Source organism: Dryobates pubescens, chromosome 18 (assembly GCF_014839835.1).
Source record: "Dryobates pubescens isolate bDryPub1 chromosome 18, bDryPub1.pri, whole genome shotgun sequence".
Classification (NCBI taxonomy): Eukaryota; Metazoa; Chordata; class Aves; order Piciformes; family Picidae; genus Dryobates; species Dryobates pubescens.
In genome coordinates this window covers 19,927,326-19,940,482 of record NC_071629.1, presented here as the reverse complement: position 1 = coordinate 19,940,482, position 13,157 = coordinate 19,927,326, and the positions used below count along the sequence as shown (strand labels likewise).

At 51.1% G+C, this 13,157-nt stretch overlaps 1 protein-coding gene across 4 annotated transcripts in view; it reads right to left on the bottom strand.

The window, feature by feature from the left end:
* Positions 1–2,771: 2,771 nt before the first annotated feature.
* MAP7D3 (MAP7 domain containing 3) overlaps positions 2,772–13,157 on the bottom strand; it is a 63,749-nt gene continuing 53,363 nt past the window's right edge. For 3 of the 4 annotated variants that reach the window (XM_054169366.1, XM_054169364.1, XM_054169365.1), the window contains 6 exons: positions 12,364–12,544; positions 10,196–10,300; positions 9,877–9,930; positions 7,793–7,886; positions 7,167–7,353; positions 3,537–4,609 (listed from right to left, as the gene is read on the bottom strand). In XM_054169366.1, the coding sequence (XP_054025341.1) occupies positions 4,300–4,609; positions 7,167–7,353; positions 7,793–7,886; positions 9,877–9,930; positions 10,196–10,300; positions 12,364–12,544 (931 nt within the window). In that variant the 3' untranslated portion in view covers positions 3,537–4,299. Of the gene's footprint in view, positions 3,000–3,536; positions 4,610–7,166; positions 7,354–7,792; positions 7,887–9,876; positions 9,931–10,195; positions 10,301–12,363; positions 12,545–13,157 lie in introns of those variants that run through there. The other variant, XM_054169362.1, reaches the window with a different exon arrangement.

Genomic DNA, 13,157 nt, shown 5'->3' with positions numbered 1-13,157 from the left:
GTTCACCTAGTCCACTCCCCTCTGCAGTCAGCAGGGACATGTCCAACTAGATCAGGTTGCTCAGAGCCGCCTCAAGCCTTACCTTGAATGGCTCCAGGGATGGGGCCTCCACCACATTGCTGTGCATCCTGTTCCAGCGTCTCACCGCCTTCACTGGTAAGAATGTCTTCCTTATATCCAGTCTCAATCTCCCCTCTTTCAGCTCAAAGCCATTGCCTCTCAGCCTACTGCTACAAGCCCTTGTGAAAAGTGCCTCCCCAGCTCTCCTGTAGCCTCTTTCAGGTACAGAAAGGCTGCTCAAAGGTCTCCCTGGAGCCTTCTCTTCTCTAGGATGAACAGCCCCAACTTTCTCAGCCTGCCCTCACAGGAGAGATGCTGCAGCCCTCTGGTCATTTCTGTAGCCTTCCTCTGGACCTGCTCCATCAGGTCCCTGTCCTTCCTGTGTGAGGGTCTCAGAGCTGGACACTGTAGACCAGAGTAGGACAGAAGCACCTCTCTTGAGCTGCTGTCCGTAACGATGCTGGTGCTACAGCAAAAGGCAAAGGCTTTCGGTGAGAAGCAAGTTACAGAACTCAGCAGCTATGAACACACCAGCAGCACAAACACACACACAGAGCCAGCTCTGAAGGTGTTAGCACCAACAGCAATTTCCCAGCCACTCCACCGCTGTCACTTTCCCAAGCACACCACTGCCACCTTCCCAGCCACACCACCACCACTGCCACCTTCCCAGCCACACCACCACCACTGCCACCTTCCCAGCCACACCACCACCACCACTGCCACCATCCCAGCCACAACACCACCAATGCCACCGTTCCAGCCACACCACCACTGCCACCATCCCAACCACACCAATGCCACTGTCCCAGCCACTCCACCACCTTCCCAGCCACTCCACCACCACTGCCACCTTCCCAGCCACACCAATGCCACTTTCCAAGCCATTCCTCCGCTGCCATCCCAACCACACCACTGCCACCTTCCCAGCCACTCCACCACCACTGCCACCTTCCCAGCCACACCAATGCCACCTTCCCTGCCACTCCACCACCACTGCCACCTTCCCAGCCACACCAATGCCACCTTCCCTGCCACTCCACCAATGCCACCTTCCAAGCCATTCCTCCGCTGCCATCCCAACCACACCACTGCCACCTTCCCAGCCACTCCACCACCACTGCCACCACCGTCCCAAGCACACCAATGCTGCTGTCCCAGCCACTCCACCACTGCCACCACCGCCCCAAACACACCAGCGCCGCTGCCGCCATCCCGGCCACTCCTCAACCGCCACCACCGCCCCAAGCACACCAATGCCACCTTCCTGGCCACACCACCGCTGCCTTCTTCCCAACCACGCAGCTGCAACTGCCAAAAAGGTTCCTAGTTTTGGGGCTCTGCAGTATGGAGCAGTGGGGGCAGCAGCAGGGTGCATCTCCAGGCAGGTCAGCATGGCAAAGGGGAGAAGCCTCCTAGTAAGGGAAACGTTCAGCATTACAGAAAGAAAGCGCTGTTCAACTGCAAAGTTTATTTAACAGGGTGCACATATGTACACAGAGCTGGTAACAGACCATTCAACAAACAATATCAGCACAGAGGAGGAAAAAAAAACCATCATCACAATATCAGCATCTCTCTGTTGGGTTAGAATGATTGTCTCTGCCAGCACGAAACTGCTATCATACAAAAATACATTTCTCCTTTTACCTAAGGCACTGCTCTAAGGCCTAAAACAGCTCTAACCGTGTTCTGAGCAGCAAACAGCAAGAGTAAGACTGCTGAGGGCTTCCTATCCTAACTGCCCTGGTGGAGGGGAGGGCACTTCTAGTGCCAGCATAACCATTTGCATTTCACCACTGAAAACACAGCTGCCCCTTGGGTGATGCTGGTTTGGATTGTTCCAGCCAATGGTTTTAAGAGCAGGATTTGAGACGGCTAGTCTTTAAAAGAGAGAGATCACTTATCCACCACATCTGTTGCAGGAGACCTAAGAAGAACAAGGCTGCATTCTGCCTTTTAGTAGCAGTTCTGAGAAGATGCTTAGTTAATCTCTTCATGCTGTTAAAAAGCAGGCAGATCTGGGTTAAATAGACTGCTGGATGCAGGCTTCAGGGGAAGGGGAATATATGTATTTATATATGTATATGCAGCTTACAGCCACTGTTACAAAGCTAGAACAGGAACACATAGGCTCAGGAACACGAACAAAACATGACTCCAGTGGTCTAATACTGTTATGTACACAATAAAATAATACTTCCATAAGTGTAGATAAATAAGCAACTCAAAAGGGAAACAACTTTTAAAAGCAATGACATGTTAAACTGCCAGACAAACAGACAAAACAAGGGACTCAACACCTGGGTCACGGGTTAGTGCATCTGCTGCAAGGTGGTTTGATGGCTGCCAACAGACTAAAACATCAGTGGGGGCACAAAACCTGCCAATATTTTGATGTCAGAGAGTTTTCTTCTCCCCTCAAAGCTGAAGGTTCTTCATTTTGTGGTTTGTGACAGACAGCACAGGAACCAACAAGTGTTGAGGGTGTTACAAAGGGAGCTCAGCTTTAACACCCTCTGAAGGAGTCTTCTATTCCAAGTGCCACCTTAGGAATATGTAAAACCTGGCCAGTGTGGCACTTTGCTGTGATACTGATATGACAATAAAAACCCACACCCCCCAAAACCAAACAACCCCAGACTCAAACAGGCTCCTGCAAAGGCTGTAGAAGTGGAAAGGAGCGAGAGCTGAAGAAGGGAATCTCACCTAACAGTTTAGCTGAACAAAGGGAAGAGAGAGAACAACAGCACAAGCGTGTCCCTGAAATGTTTCAAGGTGCAAATTACAAGGTTTGGGTGGCTTTGTTTGTTTGCAAACTCGAAGATGGGTAAAGGTAAACAAGCAGCTTTTCAAAGCAAGGCCTTCTGGTACTTGCTAAAACACTTGGGTTACTGAAGTGCAATCAGATTATTTCCAGGTCTCTAGTGTTCACAGTTCTGTCCAGAGAGCAAAGAGAAGAAAACATTTAACAAGTCATAACTCTGTCTGTGCCACACTGTCAGAGCCTACGTGCAGCAAGTCAGCACACAGCCACCTGCTTGCTCACAGGCCCAAGAGAAGCACAGCAGCTTTGGGGTCTGTCATTGACACAAGCACGTTACGTTCTCAAAGCCATGGACATCAGTCTTTATCCTACACATAATTCAAGCTCTAAATTAAAAAGGCAAGGCTTCCTTCACTAAAAAGTGAATGGTTTGGATCAGAACAAGCAGCTGCACCCCATGAAATCCATCTCTTCCCGTGGCCCGGTTAGCTGTGGCCCCAAGGGAAGGCTCGGTAGGGCTGAAGTGGACGAGACGCAGAGTGACAGAGGAGACTCAGGAAACAGTTCAGGCTAGGAAAGTGCTACACTTTAATTAAAACAAAAGTGCTACACATCACTGAAGGAAAATGTGGACAACAAGTCTTGGCTTTTTTTTCCCCCACTACTGCTCATTTCAACTGCTCACACCCCCATTTCTCTCTCAGAACGGGATCTGCTGCGTGGGGTTCAGCTCCAAGACCAGGGAAGTTTAGTCTGACTCTAGCTTCCTGAAGCCTCTCTGACCTCCTGTGCTTGTACTGCATCAGGGCATGGCCTCTCAAGTTCCTGTGGCTTCAGATGCAGCCCTGCTTTATTTTGGGGGAAATTCAGAGCATTGTATGTGCAGCTTTATTACTCCTCTCAGAATGCAACTCAACTGTCTGGGGAGTTTAAGGTTGGTCTTACCCCTCTCTCAATGGAGTGAAAGACCTACTCTACAGTAAGTACAAAGGGCAGGTAATGCCTTGCCAGAGCCTGAGGAGACCTTGTAAGACCAGGCAGGCCAGCAAGAGAAAGCTACAAGACATGCCTAGGAGTGGAAAGGTCTTATCTGCAGAGTTACATCAGATACCCTCTGAACTGCCAGTATCTTCAAATGTAACATGTGCCATTTAAGACAGCATAGAAAAAGCCTAAAACTGCAACAGCTGGGCTAGTGTGCTGGTACAGCTGCTTCACAGGGGCCCAGCTGTGTCTTTGGAAGAGCCTTAATGTTGGGCCTAGGCTGCTGCCTAAAGCAAGTCCCTAAAAAGGCATCAGTTGGTGACTCCTTTTGACAGAATGCAAGTTACAAGCACTAAAAGAAAGAGCTTTCCCTCCAGTCAACACATTGGAAAAAGTGCCTCAAAAAGAAGAAGCTGAAGTTAAGGCAAGGAGAGTAAAATGCAAGGAAGTTAATTACCTAGGGCAGAGGAAGAGACAAGACAGGGAAATCAGCTGGGATTACCTGATGAAGCATCTATAGGTTTGGTCAATGAATTCACTGCACCATCTTCCTCAAAAGCCAATTTGGGACTAGAAGGTAAGGTAGTAGCAGCATCATTCAAGTTGTGTTTGCAGTCCCCAGCAGAGATGCTGTCTGAGCTCAGCTTAGCTGACCTGGAATGTACTCCGTCGATGAACTCCTCCAAAGTCCAGGAGCCAGATTTGCCATTCAGATTCGGAATGAGTCCCCTTGTATGGTCAGCTTCCTTAACCCCCAGCTTCCCTGGCTCATCAACCACTGCTTCTTTTGCAGGATGGCTGGGGAAAAAGGAAAAGGAAAAGGATGGCTACTTGCATTGCAGTTTCTGTATGCTTAACCTTTAGACTGATTGCAGGCCCAGGCAATTAGCAGCAACTGCGTACTTTGCAAGGCACTAAATATCCTGGAGGACGTGTCCAGATGAGCTGCTCCAGCTGCCATGCAGGACCTCCCATCCAGGAGGCAACTCACACACACACACAGCCCCTCAGGTGAGCTCTGCTTCCAGACATTTGAGCTAAGAAAGCAACAGCTTTAAAGCCCTGCACCACTGTGTCCAGTTCTGGGGCCCTCAGTTCAAGAAGGGCCTCAGGGAACTGCCTGAATGAGTCCAGCACAGAGCCACAAAGATGCTGAAGGGAGTGGAACATCTCCCTGCTGAGAAAAGGCTGAGGGAGCTGAGGCTCTTGAGCTTGGAGAAGAGGAGCCTGAGGGGTGACCTCTACTTCTCTGGAGAGATTCAAACCCCACCTGGATGTGTTCCTGTGTGACCTACTCTAGGTGATCCTGCTCTGGCAGCGGGGTTTTGGACTGGATGATCTTTTGAGGTCCCTTCCAACCCTTAACATCCAAAGACAGGACAAGGGGCAATGGGTGCAGGCTGGAGCACAGGAGGTCCAGGGGAACATAAGGAAAACTTTTCCACTGCAAGGGTGACAGAGCCCTGGAGCAGGCTACACAGAGGGGTTGTGGAGTCTCCTTCTCTGGAGACTTTCCAACCCTACCTGGCTGTGTTCCTGTGTGACCTGCCCTAGGTGACCCTGCTCTGGCAGGGGGGGTTGGATAGGGTGACCTTTCAAGGTCCTTTGCAACCCCTACCATGCTGTGATTAAAATCCTATTTAAGTAGTCTTCCTTTTCCCCTTTTGTTCATCTGCAGTTTAGTTTTTTAAACACCACAGTGAGCCTCAGAAGCCTGGCAATATTTAAAACCTAAACCCAGATCCCTGAGGTCAATTTTCCCTCATTCTTAAGAGAATCACAAAGAAGTCCTTATGTCCCATCACTGAAGGAAGATGAATTTATCATCACTTGAAGAAAAAAGTAAAGAGCTCACAATGTCATTTGAACATCATTAGCATTTAGATGAGCAGGGGAGGGGAGAGGGATGAGGAGGGGAGGGGAGAGGGGAGGGGATGAGCAAGGGAGGGGCAGGGGATGTGGATGAGCAAGGGAGGGGCAGGGGAGGGGGATGAGCAAGGGAGGGGCAGGGGAGGGGGATGAGCAAGGGAGGGGAGAGGGGATGAGCAGGGGAGGAGAGATTTTTCCATAGTAGATGGGAATGCTTTATGTTCAAAAAGTTAGAATGTGCAATACTAAAAAGCCAACCCAAACCTTGCCAGTAGGGGAAGCTTTTGTGTTGTATCTACTGCTCCAGTGCAACTGGAACTGCTCTAGAGCTTTCTGCTGGTGTGAGGTTTGATGAGGCCAAGTGCCAGGTCCCACACTTGGGTCACAACGACCCAAAGGTAAGCTACAGACTTGGAGATGTGTGGGTGCCAAGTTGTAACCTGGAGAGGGGCCTGGGGGTACTGGTTGGTAGTCAACTGAACATGAGTCAGCAGTGTGCCCAGGTGGCCAAGAAAGCCAATGGCATCCTAGCTTGGATTAGAAACTCGGTGGCCAGCAGGGACAGGGAGCTGATCATCCCTCTGTGCTCAGCACCGGTGAGGCCACAGCTCAAGTGCTGGGTTCAGTTCTGGGCCCCTGTAGGCAGGACCCTGAGGTTCTGGAGCACATCCAGAGAAGGGCAATGAGGCTGGTGAAGGGCCTGGAGCACGTGGCCTAAGGGGAGCATCTGAGGGAGCTGGGGGTGTTCAGTCTGGAGAAGAGGAGGCAGAGGGGAGACCTCCTTGCTCTCTGCAACTCCCTGCAGGGAGGTTGGAGTGAGGAAGGGGCCAGCCTCTTCTCACTGGTGGCCAAGTGACAGGACTATAGGAGATGGTTACAAGCTCTGCCAGGGGAGGTTCAGGCTGGGTATTAGTAAATACTTCTTCACTGAAGGGGTTCTCCAACACTGGAATGGTCTGCCCAGGGCAGTGGTGGAGTCACCATCCCTGGGGGTGGTCAAGAAATGTGTGGACATGGCACCTTGGACATGGTTTAGTGTTGAACCTTCAGGGGCTGGACTGGATGATCTTCCAACCAGATAAATTCTGGGATTCTTTTAGTGTAGCCTCTTCTCCCTCTTGTTTGATTTTTTGTGTTGATGAGAAGGACTGCTGCCCACTTCCAGAGCAAAGATTTCAAGGCCAGTGCAGTTATGTTTAACCCTGGTACACTGCTGGTTCTGTTCCTCCCTTCTTAGCAGTGGCAGTGCTGGGAACACAGTGCCATCTAAACAAGCAATCATCCTGGATTAACTGCCTCTGTGTGAAGCACTACACTGACAGCACACCCCCCCCATGCCTGCAGCAAGCCAGAGAAACACCACAGAGCTGGCAGGGTGAAGGGTCTAAATTTAGTGCTTTTGAGCATTGCTTCAATTTAAACAGAGAGAGAGAGATTTCTTGTGCTGACTGCTCTGGCAGTAAAGCAGCCAGTGACAGAGACTCACCTGGAATCCTGTAATTCAGCAACACTTTTCAAGTCACCTCCATTCATAAACACTTCAGTGGCCTTCAGCTCTGACACATCTTGTTCCTCAGCTTCTGCAGAGATCAAGCTGTGTGCAGTTTCTAAACCACCCTCCTCCTCCTCCTCCTCCTTGACATCCTGGGGTAAGTCAACACCATTTAGCTTTCCTGAAAGTGAGGGAGAAAGAAAAAACAAAGATGAATTAAAAAGAAGAGCTTCAGTAAGAGAATGGCTGATCTAAAAGAAAGAAAAGTGCCCAAAGGACCTTCCCTAGCCAAAACTTGAGGGACTTGGCTTCAGCAGACTCATCTCTCTCCAGACAAGCTGCCTCTAACAACATGGTATTTGCTCTCCATCTTGAAAAACATACTTGTAAAAGGAAAACTTCCTCTCTGCATTTCACTCTCAATTCATTGTTGCATTTAGTCATTTTGACTGTTTCCTGTGGTAGAGAACAGGCAATGGTCTGAATCTCTGGTCAAGCAGAGAGCCTCCTGGCATTTCTGGGACTTGTGTCTCACCATCACGCTGCCAGTGACCTTTTTAATGATGCTGAAAGATCCCTGAGACACCAACTGCCACTTACACCTCACCAAGTGTCCTTACCTGGCTGATCAGTCTTCTCGAGACTCAGCTCTTCCTCCTCTTCAATATCCTCTCCCTCCATGGCCTCAGAGGCAGCTTTCCCTTCATTCTGCAACTGAATTGCCAGAGTGTTACTCACAATAACTCAGCTCCCCTCTAGCATGTCCCAGTCCCAGCTCCTACACAGGACTCCTCTGTACCCAGCAGTAAGGCCAGGTTAGTACAAAGGCTAACAGACAAGCAGCTCACCCAGCAACACATGAGCTGCTGAGCCAGAGCTGTGAGGGAATCACAGGATGTCAGGGGTTGGAAGGGACCTCCAGAGATGCCCCATGCCAGAGCAGGACCATAGAATCCAGCACAGGTCACACAGGAACACATCCAGATAGGGCCTGAAAGTCTCCAGAGAAGGAGACTCCACAGCCTCTCTGGGCAGCCTGCTCCAGGGCTCTGAGACTCTCACAGTAAAGAAGTTCTTTCTCATATTGAGGTGGAACCTCCTGTGCTGGAGTTTATATTCACTGCCCCTTGTCCTATCCCAGGGTGCAACTGAGCAGAGCCTGACCCTCCCTCCTGCCCCCCAGCCCTCAGATATTGATAGACATTTATTAGATCCCCTCTCAGTCTTCTCTCCAGACTGAACAGCCCCAGGGCTCTCAGCCTCTCCTCATAAGGCCCTTAACCATTTTGTATCTCTCTGTTGGACTCTGCCAAGTAGATCTGAGTCCCTGCTGAACTGGGGAGCCCAGAACTGGATGCAATATTCCAGGTGAGGTCTCACTAGGGCAGAGTAGAGTGGGAGGAGAACCTCCCTGGCTCTGTTGGCCACACTCCTCTGAATGCACCCCAGGACCCCATTGGCCTTCTTGGCCACAAGGCACACTGCTGTTTGTGACCCACTTCCATCTCCTACCTATCAACTATTCCTGAGTTGTTCTTCCCCTCATTCCTCCACATATTTATTGCCTTTCAGCTACATGAAGTCTCTGCATGTTCAGAGAAGAACAGCTACTCCTCCAATATAACATGCATCATTTACCACAAACCTCAGGTCACCACATTAACAGATATCTCTGTCTGGTTTGCTACAGCAATCCAAAGGGGCAACTAAGATTTGCTTTAAGCTGAAAGATGGAGAGAGACTTGAAGAACAGGTCTTAGGAGGAGCAGCTGAGGGAACTGAGGGTGCTCAGCGTGGAGAAGAGGAGGCTGAGAGGAGACCTCATTGATCTCTATAGCTACCTGAGAAGAGGTTGGAGCCAGGTGGGGCTTGGTCTCTTTTCCCTAGTATGATGAAATGAGGAAATGACCTCAAGTTGTACCAAGGGAGGTTTAGGTTGGATCTTAGGAAAGATGGCTTTGCTGCAAGAGTGCTCAGGGATTGGCACAGGCTGCCCAGGGAGGTGGTGGAGTCCCTACTTCTGCAGGTGTTCAAGAAACCTGTGGCCATGGTACTTCAGGACATGGTTCAATGGCCATGGTGGTGTTGGGTTGATGGTTGGACTTGATACCCTTGGAGGTTTTATCCAAAATTAACCAGGTTGGAAAAGACCTTTGAGATCATTGAGTCCAACCTATCACCCAGCACCATCTGATCAACTAAACCATGGCACTAAGTGCCTCAGCCAGGCTCTTCCTAAACACCTCCAGTGATGGTGACTCCACCACCTCCCTGGGCAGCACATCCCAATGGCCAATCTCTCCATGAAGAATTTCTTCCTAGCATCCAGCCTAAACCTCCCCTGGCACAGCTTGAGACTGTGTCCTCTTGTTCTGGCGCTGCTTGCCTGAGAGAAGAGACCAACCCCCTCCTGGCTACAACCTCCCTTCAGGGAGTTGTAGACAGCAAGCAGGTCTCCCCTGAGCCTCCTCTTCTGCAGGCTAAGCAACCCCAGCTCCCTCAGCCTCTCCTCACAGGGCTGTGCTCCAGAACAAGCAAAGCAGAACAACATGTGCAGCGGGAAGCTGCTGAGAATTAGCCTGGGGCAGCAGAACCCTGCCCACCCCCTGGAAGCCAGTTTAAGGGCAACAGAGGAAGACAGGACAGCAGGCAAAGCCTCACTGGGATGAGTCCATGCTGTCATCACAAAGACCTGAAGAAGCACCTTGGATTCGTGCTGATCCGATTTCCGCGTCCTCTTCATTATTTCTTCAATCCTCTGTTAAAGCAGGGAGAAGATTTGCAGTGAGATCCAGAGCTTTGCATTTCAGCACTCTGCTGCTTGCCATGTTCAGCCATCCCAACACATTCTCCCATTCATTTTACACCATTTTGCCTGTTTTCTCCCTGTTTTCACAAGCTCCCAAAGCAGAGCAGCCTCTTTTTTAAAGGACACACTGCTATGTGAAGTGCATCAGAGACTATTTGCCTGCTCACTTTAACTCCTCCAGCACTACTGTAGGCTGAGAAAGTCCTCTGCTTACCTTCTTTCTCTCAAGCCTTTCCTGCATGTTCTGCTGCATAATTCTCTCCCTTTCCAGCCTCTGTCTTTCTGCCTCCTCTTGAGCTTTTGCTTCAGCTTCTTCTCTCTGAATGTCAAAACAAAACAGAAGAGAGCACCAAGTGCACAACTCATTCCCCAGAGTCAAAAGCAGAGAGATTCTGGTTCAACAGAGACAGGAACAGCAGACAATCACTGCTTAATATGACCACACACTGCAGATAAATGCCAATTAGCCAGCCACTCACATGAAATATGCATTACTGTGACATTCAGAAACTGATCTGAAAAGAAAAATGATGTGCAAGGCTAGATGGTGATTATGCAAATGCTCTGGATGTTGTGAGCTACCCAGGACTCAAACTAGACTTCAGGTTGAAGATTTGCCTAGGAAGGATAATTTAGAAAGTAACAAGACAGCCATTCAATTCTGAATCATAGAAGCATAGAATTGTCAGGGTGGGAAGGGACCTCAAGGCTCAGCCAGTTCCAACCCCCCTGCCATGGCCAGGGACACCTCACACTGCAGCAGGTTGCTCACAGCCACATCCAGCCTGGCTGCAAACACCTCCAGGCAGGAGGCTTCCACCACCTCCCTGGGCAACCTCTGCCAGGCTCTCACCACCCTCCTGGGGAACAACTTCTTCCTAACATCCAATTCCAATCTACCCATTTCTAGCTTTGTTCCATCCCCCCAGTCCTATCACTCCCTGACACCCTCAAAAGTCCCTCCCCAGCTTTCTTGGAGCCCCCTTCAGATCCTGGAAGGCCACAAGAAGGTCTCCTGGGAGCCTTCTCCTCTCCAGCCTGCACAACCCCAACTCCCTCAGTCTGTCCTCACAGCAGAGCAGCTCCAGCCCTCTGCTCATCCTTGTGGCCCTTCTCTGGACACCTTCCAGCACCTCCAGATCCTTCCTGTACTAGGGGCTCCCAAACTGGACACAGTGCTCTAGGTGGAGGCTCAGCAGTGTGGAGCAGAGGGGGAGAATCCCCTCTCTGGCCCTGCTTCTCTTGATGCCATCTCACCATCCGTTCTCCATGCCACACTTGCTCCAGGGGTGGTGACTCCACCACCTCCCTGGGCAGCTTGAGGCCACAAGAAGTTGTGCCCAGGTAGCCAAGAAGACCAAGGGCATCCTGGCCTGCATCAGGAACAGTGTGACCAGCAGGAGCAGGGAAGTCATTCTGCCCCTGTACACTGCACTGGTTAGGCCACACCTTGAGTCCTGTGTCCAGTTCTGGGTTCCTCAGTTTAGGAAAGATGTTGAGCTGCTGGAAGGTGTCCAGAGAAGGGCAACGAAGCTGGGGAGGGGTCTGGAGCACAGCCCTGTGAGGAGAGGCTGAGGGAGCTGGGGTTGCTTAGCCTGGAGGAGGCTCAGGGGAGACCTTCTTGCTCTCTACAACTCCCTGAAGGGAGGTTGTAGCCAGGTGGGGGTTGGTCTCTTCTCCCAGGCAAGCAGCACCAGAACAAGAGGACACAGTCTCAAGCTGTGCCAGGGGAGGTTTAGGCTGGAGGTGAGGAGAAAGTTCTTCCCAGAGAGAGCTTTTAGCCATTGGAATGTGCTGCCCAGGGAGGTGGTGGAGTCCCTGTCCCTGGTGGTGTTTAAGAGGGGATTGGATGTGGCACTTGGAGCCATGGTTTAGTTGTCATGAGGTGCTGGGTGACAGGTTGGGCTTGATGATCTCTGAGGTCTTTTCCAGCCTTATTGATTCTATGAACTAGAGGAGCAAAATTGGAAAGAGTAGCCATCATTCTTTTGAAAGAACCAGAGCAAGCCTCAACACTTCCCAGACAGAGCACATCCCCATCCTCCACAGCAGGAGGCTGCCAACGTGGGCTCAGGGCAAATATTTGATGCATGTTAGAGAGCATCCCAGGTACAGCTAAAGAAATCCTGCTTCTGCCCCATACTTGGATTTATCAAATGGTGAAAAAACCACCTCAAAACCAAACACAGACTAGGACAATGGAAGGCCTTCAGGACAGCCCTCTCAGACAGGATGAGCTCTGCTTTACATCACTCCTGGCAGACTGGCCAAATGTGTCCCTACCCTTCTGTGAAGGCAAACCAAGGACAACCCCTGCCAAAAAAAAAAACCCAAGTCAGCAGTTTGCCCAAGGAACACAGCTGGAGCCTACAGACAGCAGACCTGGTGCTGAAGCTCTGCCAGCTTTTCCTGCTCCTCCTGTTCTCTGCGGGTCCTCTCCTCCTCAGCCTGTCTCTGCTGTTCCTCGTGAGCCAGCTTCTTCTCCTCCTCCTGCCTGCGCAGCTCCTCCTCCTGCCGGGCCTTCTCCTCAAGGGCTCTCCTGGCCATCCCTTCTTCTCTGATTCTAGTGAGCCCAAGACACAGATTACCAAGTGGAAGCTTGTTTCTTTGCTAGTGTGCATGCACATGAGACAGTCTAGGAAAGCAGGAGGGGGTCTGAGTCATTCAGCCCAGGACAGCAGGAGGAAGACCAAGGCATTCAGCCCAGGACAGCAGGAGGGGGACCAAGGCATTCAGCCCAGGACAGCAGGAGGAGGACCAAGGCATTCAGCCCAGGACAGCAGGAGGGGGTCCAAGTCATTCAGCCCAGGACAGCAGGAGGAAGACCAAGTCATTCAGCCCAGGACAGCAGGAGGGGGTCCAAGTCATTCAGCCCAGGACAGCAGGAGGAAGACCAAGGCATTCAGCCCAGGACAGCAGGAGGAGGACCAAGTCATTCAGCCCAGGACAGCAGGAGGAAGACCAAGTCATTCAGCCCAGGACAGCAGGAGGGGGTCCAAGTCATTCAGCCCAGGACAGCAGGAGGGGGACCAAGTCATTCAGCCCAGGACAGCAGGAGGGGGACCAAGTCATTCAGCCCAGAACAGCAGGAGGGGGACCAAGGCATTCAGCCCAGGACAGCAGGAGGGGGTCCAAGTCATTCAGCCCAGGACAGCAGGAGGGGGACCAAGGCATTC